This window comes from Perca fluviatilis, chromosome 11 (assembly GCF_010015445.1).
Source record: "Perca fluviatilis chromosome 11, GENO_Pfluv_1.0, whole genome shotgun sequence".
In the NCBI taxonomy this organism is placed as follows: Eukaryota; Metazoa; Chordata; class Actinopteri; order Perciformes; family Percidae; genus Perca; species Perca fluviatilis.
In genome coordinates this window covers 22416118-22426181 of record NC_053122.1, presented here as the reverse complement: position 1 = coordinate 22426181, position 10064 = coordinate 22416118, and the positions used below count along the sequence as shown (strand labels likewise).

At 40.4% G+C, this 10064-nt stretch overlaps 1 protein-coding gene across 1 annotated transcript; it reads left to right on the top strand.

Annotated features, from left to right (window-relative positions):
• Positions 1-246: 246 nt before the first annotated feature.
• Positions 247-2489, top strand: foxc1a (forkhead box C1a). The gene has a single exon (XM_039817032.1). The coding sequence runs from the start codon at positions 586-588 to the stop codon at positions 2005-2007; it is 1422 nt and encodes a 473-aa protein (XP_039672966.1). The 5' UTR covers positions 247-585; the 3' UTR covers positions 2008-2489.
• The last annotated feature ends 7575 nt before the right edge of the window (positions 2490-10064 follow it).

Genomic DNA, 10064 nt, shown 5'->3' with positions numbered 1-10064 from the left:
TAATCATTTCAATTGGAAAGTCAACTCGTCTTTTTTCTGTTTATAGCCAGCCACAGGTCTGATAGAGGATGTCTTTTTGTAATAAAGTTTGCAAGAATATGCACTCCATGATGTGATTGTGTACATTGTGAGTTCCTCTGTCACGTCTGAAGTTGGCTGGAGTGGGCTGGGAGTTACCGACACCTCCTCTCGCTTTTCTAAAAGCCCTGAGTGTGGCCGGGAGCATTCTTGCTCTCTCTGCACGGCCTCACTTCCCATTGGACGACTCGTGCACTCGTCGGGGAGGAGCTCCACTGGCAGCAAAAAGGAGGAAAGAATTTAACTGCGCAAAAAGTCCTGTGTGGTGACGGATGTCCAAAGTTCAGAACTTTTTCAATGTGCGTTTCATAGAGACAGAGATGGGGACGGCTTAAACACTGCTGAGATCCACCACGTTGCACTGTTGTTAAGACTTTCCTCTCGTTTTCTTTTTGAGTGAGCAGTGAGGAGCTTTGATTTGAGCGCCTCAGCATTCGGAGGAGGGAGAATTGGAGCTCTCCGTCTGCGTATTTTGGAGCTTTATTTTCGCCGAATCAAAGTGAAGACATGCAGGCTCGCTACTCCGTCTCCAGTCCCAACTCACTGGGCGTCGTGCCGTACATCAGCAGCGACCCGAGCTACTACCGGGCCGCTGCCGGTGGGGGATACACCGGGATGCCAGCACCTATGAACATGTACTCTCATGCTGCCCATGACCAATACCCTGCCAGCATGGCCCGGGCGTACGGACCGTACACCCCACAACCTCAGCCCAAGGATATGGTCAAACCCCCCTATAGTTACATCGCGCTCATCACTATGGCTATCCAAAACTCGCCTGACAAGAAGGTGACCCTGAATGGGATTTACCAGTTTATCATGGAGAGGTTTCCATTTTACCGAGACAACAAGCAGGGCTGGCAGAACAGCATCAGACACAATCTGTCGCTGAATGAGTGTTTTGTCAAGGTTCCCCGTGATGATAAAAAGCCCGGTAAAGGCAGCTACTGGACCCTGGACCCGGACTCTTACAACATGTTTGAAAACGGGAGCTTCTTGAGAAGGAGACGACGGTTCAAAAAGAAGGACGTCATGAAAGAGAAAGAAGAGCGGCTGCAGAAGGATGTGCCGCCGAGGCAGCAAGGCCGGGAGCAGGAGCAGCCGGTGCAGGGCTCCAAGCCTGTGAGGATCCAGGATATTAAGACTGAGAACGGGACAGTCACGCCGCCGCAGGCCGACTCGCCCTCTTTGAGCACCGTGCCCAAAATCGAGAGCCCGGACAGCAGCAGCAGCATGTCCAGCGGGAGCCCTCACAGCATCCCCTCCAACAGGTCCATCGGCATGGACAGCTCAGAGCACCACCAGCACCACGGCCAGGCCTCGACGCAGGGCTTCAGCGTAGACAACATCATGACCTCCCTCCGGGGGTCTCCACAAGGGGACACTGAGCTCACCTCCGGCCTCACTGCCTCCGCCAGGATAGGTATAACACCGTCTTTGTCCTTAAACTATTCTCCAAATCAGACATCTGTCTACAGTTCACCCTGTAACCAGAACTCCATCTCCACTACCTCCAATGCAACCTATCATTGTAACATGCAAGCCATGAGCTTGTACGCCGGGGACAGATCTAGCCACTTGGCACCGAGCACCACCGTGGACGAAACGTTGCCAGATTACTCAGTCACTACCACCTCATCCTCCATGAGCCACGGTAATCTAAACTCTGGGCAAGAGGGCCACCTTCCGCACCAAGGGAGGCTGACCTCATGGTACCTCAACCAGGCCGGAGACCTGGGCCATCTGGGCGCAGCGTACCCAGCACAGCAGCAGAACTTCCATTCAGTCCGAGAGATGTTTGAATCCCAAAGAATTGGTTTGAATAATTCACCGGTGAATGGGAATAACAGCTGTCAGATGTCATTCCCACCGAGCCAACCCATCTATCGCACTTCGGGAGCTTTCGTATATGACTGCAGCAAGTTCTGACCAAAATAAATAGGCTCAATATTTTCCTCACGGTGTTTGAACTCTTCCAGTACAATCCAACGTCCCCCCCTCCCCCCACTCACCTGCCCACACCATATGGACTAATATGAGACAGAAAACAAAAAAAACAGAAAAGACTTGATGTTGGTTTTTTCTAAAGAACAGTGTTACTGCAAATAACACGTAAGTCAATCTTTGCTTTTGTGGCTTTTTATGTGATATGTTAAGGATATGTCAGTTTAAATTGCATATAGTAATTTATTTCTAAAAAAAAACCAATGTAGCCGGATATTATGGACCAAACACCAAAAAAAGTGTTTCTAAATTGAATTGCCTTAATTGTCCAAACAATTGTTCCATTATAAAAGTAAGAAAAGGAACGTGTATATCGCCGTACTATTTCAAAAATTCTTCATTTGTTGAAAAGTATTCTGAAGGATTTGTTTGTTTGTTTAATAAATTGTCATTTTATGTGAGTTAAAGTTAACGCCTCGTTTCTTACAGACTTGAATACAGACTAGTGATATTTTACACTCAGTCTGGCCCATGTTGGCTATACTGTATAGGCTAGGCCTCGTTATAAATCTGATCTGACCCTCTGAGGTTCAACTCTTCTTTAATGGTGTGCGTTCGTCACAATATGTTTGGACTGTAATCTGCACATATTCAGATCTTAAATATGTTTACTCTTACCAAACAAAAAAAACAGTAGCCTATATAGGCTATACGCGACTGTCCTAAAAAAATCTTTTAAAAAAATAATTGAGGAAACATGAAAAATTGGAGGCAAAAAAGCAAATTTGTATCCGCACTTCCAAAGAGAAAACGCCTGTTAATCACATGTTTATTTCTTGGCTTTTTAACATTCATATCTCATTTACTGTTTATATTTGTATTGTCATATTAGAAATGCTTAATATACGAGATGATTAAGTTGATGTTGACCTAAGGCCTAGACCTGGGGACCAGTCTGCACACAGCACAACTGTGTTTTGGATTGCGCTGTGTGTTTACTGGCGCATGCCAGTGCTTACTTAATATCACACCACACATGCCAAAGATAGTCCCGTTGTCACTTCAGTTTTGATGTTTGAATTCTCACCCGTCTGACGTTAATGGAGACATCTACGACCCGTCACGTTCTTTTTGTACGTGACTCATCCTAGTTTTTCAGAGTATGTGGATATTTAATTGCAAGAATGAGTATTTATTAAATTGGCTTTCTGTACTCAAAATGTCAGATTGATGTTTTATTGTAATCCAAGTTGGCAGTTTCCCTCAGTGACATTCATGAATGGGAATCAATCTCTTTTAATCACGTTCAATGGAAACTAATAAATCACTTTGAAATAGGCATTTATTTAGTTATACATTATAATATATACGAATGAAAATTGTTAAAATTAAATACAATACACGTCTATGTCCTTCATCTCCAGCAGACAATCAAAGCAGGTTTTTATTTAATCTTATTTTAATTTATATTATTTTTTATTTATTTTTTATTTTATTTTAGGGATTCTAAATATGTATTAATCACAGATATGTTTATTTGACATGTCATTAATATTTACAGCATGTAAAAAATAAATTAAAATAGTTTTTGCTTGGATAGACTTGTGTGTGACATGTGCGTAAAATTGCGCATGCAGTCCGTACAAAGACAATATTAATAATACGTCAATATTACGACTACTACTACTAATAATAACAACAACAATAATGTTACTAATACTAATAATACTTTATGACAAACTCAAGATTATAGCCGTTATTTATAAGAGTATAAACAGAAATCAGAGTTGCTATTTAAATATTATAACAGTAATAATCATCTGGTACATAGGATTAAAAAGAACAACTGTTATTAAATATAATCATTATAACAATTAGTATACACATCTAATTTGTACATTTAAATTCTAAAGCGAGATGCTTGAATTTCTATCGAAACTCTTTTACTGACAATTTGAGAACAATTTAGTTTTTTGCATGTTTCCTTTCTAACAGAAACAGAGGGGGTGGCAACATATCCAGACTACAGATCAAGTAGCATGTCAAACTACAATAATGCGTAGTGTGATTCTGAAACACTGTTCTGAAAGATGGAACGTGGGTTAGATTGGGCGTATTGGGCGTATCGTTCCCGTCAGCTTCAGGCCTCAACAGACCAACAACACACATCAAAAGAAAACATGTTGAGAGATAGCTGCAGGCCATGTGCATATTACTACACAGGCCTCGTTGGCATGGTGGATATTTGTGAACAACGACAACAAAGAACAAAAAGAAAATACATGAGTTGTTCAGTAACCGCGATGAAATGCTGCTCTTATGTCTTCCCCAGCTCCCCGATTGCACCAACTATAATCAAGCTCATAAAAGTCAGATACGTTCCCAAGTATCGGCCTAATAAACAAACGTCGTGTTAGTCGAAAGATTGATGGCGCCCTCGCAGAATACACCAGGTCAGGAAGGAATAAAATTCAATCAGAGAGCTGGAATCGTTTTTCATGAGACGGAAAAGGCTGAGAGGGAGACGGGGGTCAATGAGGAGGATGTCGGCCGCCAGAGCACCATCAACAATAGAACAGGACGTAGCACACACACAAAAAAGGCTAGAGCTTAGCTTGTGTGTGTGTGTGTGTGTGTGTGTGTGTGTGTCCTTAAAATTGTAAATAATATAATTCTAAAAGTTTCCAGAAATAAGGTACAAAAGGCATTTGCGGAAAACAGTTGGAATGGAGGATTTTAACTTGTACTTTTGCACTGGAAATGAACTGATACTGTAATTAACAATAAGACCCTCATCCTGTCCCGAGGGGGTTCCACAGCAAAACAAGTACACATTTCATTTCACTTTCATTTCCCCTCACAGTATAAGGAGATAGAAATAGGTTTACTAGTTTTGCTAATTTTTATAGGACTACTGTCCCCAGCTATAGCTCCAGACGGCTGTGGTTGTTATTTCTCACAAACAGCAGCAGCAGCAACAACAACATCATCATCAACAACAACAACAACAACAACAACAAATCTAATCAGATGTTATTCAGGACTTAATTTCATGAAGCAGGGGCCCGTATCTGTTTGGGGCTCCTTAACACACGAAGACATCTGCGGACCCCTGCTTCATCTGTATGAGGCTTCACTCTACTTTCTCCTTAAACGTTCCGCTACATTCCTGAAAATGCGCAACTTCCTTCACTGCTTTGGGTCAAATAGCAAAGACAAAAAACGGCTGTGTTGGCCAAACCTTTACTATATGACATATCGAAACGGCATATAGGCCTATTTGTTCCCTTGTTGGGTTTAAAGCAGATAATAGCTGCATGATTTCAAAATAACTATTATATTTAATAATATATGTTTTTTTTTCGGCGAACCCATCGCCTATTATTTTCTGAAACAGCGTGTAGGTGTATATAGGAAAACAATAATTATCTAATCATCATGTCATCTGAATTTGATTTGACACACTTGAGGCGAGATGCGCTGTGGGCCAGTCTGCGTGTGTGGAAGTCAGGTCAATGCAAACAACTATTAACACAATTGCTGTTGTTGTTTTATGGATAAAATGTCAACTTCATTTAGAATAATGTTATTATTTACAATAGGCGTAGCCTACACAAAGAGCAAAGCCGTGATGACGGTGACTTATTTGATGAGAAACAATCACGTCAGCTGATGATGAACAAATCGGATGTAAAACTTGACTTTGCAACCTTCAGTTTTGACATTATTATTAAATCGTAATGAGAAGTGGGTGTGGACCGGAATTACATTTACATTACACGTATGTCCTTTTAAGTGTTGGCGCATATATGCGGTTATTAGGCCTATTTGATTGATTAATAGATGTGTGCAGGTTTATCTCAGCACAGACAGGAGCAGACGGGATGAAACATGGATGTGGAGTCTCGGTTAGCCCCTGCAGACTGTGTGCACCTGTACGGCTGCGTGAGCGGCTCAGCTCAGGATGGAAAATGCTGTGTTTTAACTCTCGGTTAGTGCACAAAACCCGAGCTCAGAGCGCCATCTGTTTCTAATTAGGTGTCCATAGACGCAAATTCTGTGTTTGCACTGCGGCCAAACGAGTGAAAGGTTGGAGGTCCAACACTTGTCTCTCATAAAGGAAAATAATGCTGCGTGTCACATTTTAAAGACAAATGATAATTTTCAAAGAAATGATTCACTCGGCTTTGTCAAAACAGGCAGGGCGATGAGGGGTAAACAAGGCTTCTGGGTGAAATAAAGATCTAGAAATCGTGCAGCATCTAAGTCAGAAGTAAGAAATGAAGGGACGCAGACATCGCGTAAGCGCTGGGATGGCGGGATAATGGGGTACTGTGAACCCAGGCCGACGGGAAACGGCCGACCTGCGAATAACCCGACTGCCTTGGCGTGATACCTAAAAAACGAACAGAGTTGCCTTTAAGTTACAAAACCTGCTTTTCTGCTGCTCGGGCCTGCGGTTTCTAATTATAGCACCTTTTAATGCACCGAGCACTTGAATGTCCCAATTATACAGCGTGGCATACAGAAATTTATTGTCAAGTGTAGCCTAGTTTAATTCTATAAATGTATATTTTCAAGGTCTCATACTCCACGACTTGTACAACCTTCTTTTAATTAAATCTGAATGGTCGGTGAGGAATAAAGCTTCATGCTGATTTATTTATTTTTTTAAATATTTTTACTAATTTCTTGATTACTTTAAAATTTTTTCGAATATATTAAATCATTGCAACACATGGATGTAAGGTAATTAATGCAGTTTATTGTTAAAACACTATATAAACAAACAAAGGTGTTAAACAAATGAACGATTTGCCAGCTCTTCAAGGGATTTGACGCCCTGATCATTATGCTCTTTTTATTTTGTTTAAATTTTTTTATTTGACTAAACACATGGCGTCTTGAGCTCATAGCAAAATAAGCATTGCAATTAAGTGGATTAGAATTGAAGAAAACAATTCAAAAGAACAGAGCAGATTTCTTTTTTCACCTCAAATAAAAAATACTCACACACAATAAGTAGCCTACTAACATTGCAATTTAGCATAATAAATACACACGGCTAAAAACAATATACATTTTCACAAATACATGTATATACATGCTATGCAGGAATTCATAGCATGACATAGGTTTATACGAATAGAACACAATCCTGATAGCAGGGAGCAAACAACTTGAACTCTGTAACTTGTGAAATGAGAGGGGCACTTCAAAGCTGTCCAACTGCTGCTATTTGAGCCACAGTAGCAGTTGTCTGTGTCTTTCGCGGGTGTCTTCTCGTTTTATGGTGCAAGGCGGCCACTGGGCTATGAAAACATCAACAGCAGACTTAGGTTGCTGTTACATGAGACACCAAACTACCTCTACTTTTATTGAGAAGAGATGTTAACAGTCAGACATTTAAGATACATGTATAAACACCCATTTTAAAATCATACAAATATAAATACTTTTAATGGATGATTATTTATTGTGTTGCTTCTTCTATGGCATTAGTCGTTTTGAACATTAAACAACTGAATACTACAAAATAGGATTTATGCATGAAAGTAAAAATAAAATAAAAGCAATAAAACGAAATAGAGACGATCAAGTCTTATGTAAAGTGAATTCTATGCTATTGTTTGAGGACGTTAAAGACCATGTTGTCACAGAATTGATCTTAAAGTTAACCTATTACTCAACAATGAGAAGAAGAAAAACACATTTAACATGTTGACACATTATGATTAAATGATTAAATGCAAATTAATTTTCAGTGAATGTAATATGATTCCTGCTTCAAGGGCATCCCTGCATAATATATAGGTTATATGCACACGTACATGGCAACTTCACATCAGTTTTCACCAGACTCTCCACTGATCCTCACATGTTTTAAGCCCAGGGAGGTGGGTGTCATCTGCACCAAAAGAGGAGGAGACAGAGCTGGAAGTGACCCATCTCAATTCTGAGTCCTTTAGTCCATCCAAGGAGGAGAAAAGAGGGTGTCACATCAACCAGAGGGAGAGACAGTGATGAATTGGGCTGCAGAGCAAATGTCGTCTTTACTTAAAATAGAAAAAGGAAAAAGTTGCTTCACACAGGAGATGGGTCACTGAGGAACTTAAAATGTGATTTTAATAGAGGGAGCTTTTGTTTGTGTGTGTATAGAGGTAAAACCATCCCTCTGGCAATTCATTCCTGGCAGAGACAGTGTAGCGTGCTCCTCTATGTGTTGAGAGAGTGCGGAATCGTGTGCGAATGAATGGATTTTAATTTGTGTGGTTTTAAAAATACTGTCAACAGACTTCCTCTTGAATTATTTCCCACTAAACGCTTTGTCACATCTTCCCTCTGCTGCCTACAGTGATTGTGTAATCAAAAAGAAGGCCTCGGTGCTCCCTGGGTGGACCAATCCAGTAATTGATTAATTAGAAACAGACACGTGCATTTTTTTTTTACAACCGTCAGTGGAGATGATCACATATTAGCTCTGTCAATCATACGAAGAGGTCAGTAGGTCATGAAATGATCTGATCACTAAAAAGTGCAAAATTCAAATCAGAATGTCAACAATAACACATCCATTTGGGGGAAAAGCTACTTCATTCTTCCCCTTCTCCAAATCTCTAGTCTTTCCGGCCTTTCTGATATTAGTGACAAATTTGGTAAGTCATGATTAGATAAATGAGGTTCAAAGGTGTAAATGAAAAATGTAATTGACCACATTCCTTTCTTTATATTCAACTCAAGAACAAATGGAAAACACAGTCTCATTGAAATCATCAGATACATTTTAATTACTGACTGTAGAATAAATTAATCATGCATTTTTCTGATTTATATGATGACACTTGTCATCATGATTAAACATTATTTCAAGCTTAAAACATAATCAATAATTAAATATGTCTTTCTCAGCAGGCATTCATCAGTTTCCTCGTAGATTGATAGTGTGACTAATTCACTTTGCCACGGTTGCCGTTTTATTTACAACACTGCGCTTCTGACAGACCGAAAGTGACTTTGAATGCAAGTAAAAATAACGTGTAAGCGTGTAAGTGTGCGTGTGCGTGTGCGTGTGCGTGTGCGTGTGCGTGTGCGTGTGCGTGTGTGTGTGTGTGTGTGTGTGTGTGAGAGAGAGAGAGAGAGAGAGAGTATCCAAAGGCATGGCTGTGTTTGAGTGACAGTCTTGCTTCTCCAGGTTTCACCTAGATTGTGTTCGGCCCATGCAACCAGAATAGCAGGAAACAGGGATTTATCTGCAACCCCTCAACATCACCATCACAACACACTCGCAAAAACACAAACACACACAAATAACATGCTTTGATGGAGAATTACTATGCAGAATGGGGTGTGAGGTGAAAAAAGGGCAAGGAAAAACAAACTGGGTAAAAGAATAACACTGACCTAAGCAACAACTATTGCACATTTTCACAGTTTCTCAGGAGAGGCAAGTTTTCAGTTATTTAAAAATAGAACTTGTGTGCAGATGGGAGAATGCGTAATCATCACATGCCTACTTGCCTACTTGCAGCATCAACATCGAATGGACACATATATCCTGTGACTTGAAACAGCATCAACATACAGTAAGAGGTTGTCTAAGCAATTAAATATTCAACATGAAACAAAAACAGAATCTACAAAATCTACAAAATATTGTAAAAAGAAAACATTTTGTCATTGTAAAACGTTCTTGCAAAACAGGTAATGAAGGGCACGACGTAGCTCTTTGCAGTGATCCGAAATGTATCTCAGATGTCAGCTGTCTGAGCTTGTGTCAATGGACAATCTACCCTTTGACCTCTGAGAGGAAAACTATTCCTCCCGATGGTCTTTTTCAGCGGCCCATTGTTTACTCTTCAGGCAGTTAACAAATTTTCTTTAAGTCGTCCTTTCTCCATTTTCATGCTTGGTTGCACTGTAAAGAGCATTCTAACACAGAGGAGGAGGAAGTCAAGGAAGAGAGTCTATGGAGAGCACAAAAAGGCTTTGAAAGATTAAAAAGCAACATGAGTCAGTAGAATCAGATCTGTAGATACCAAGAG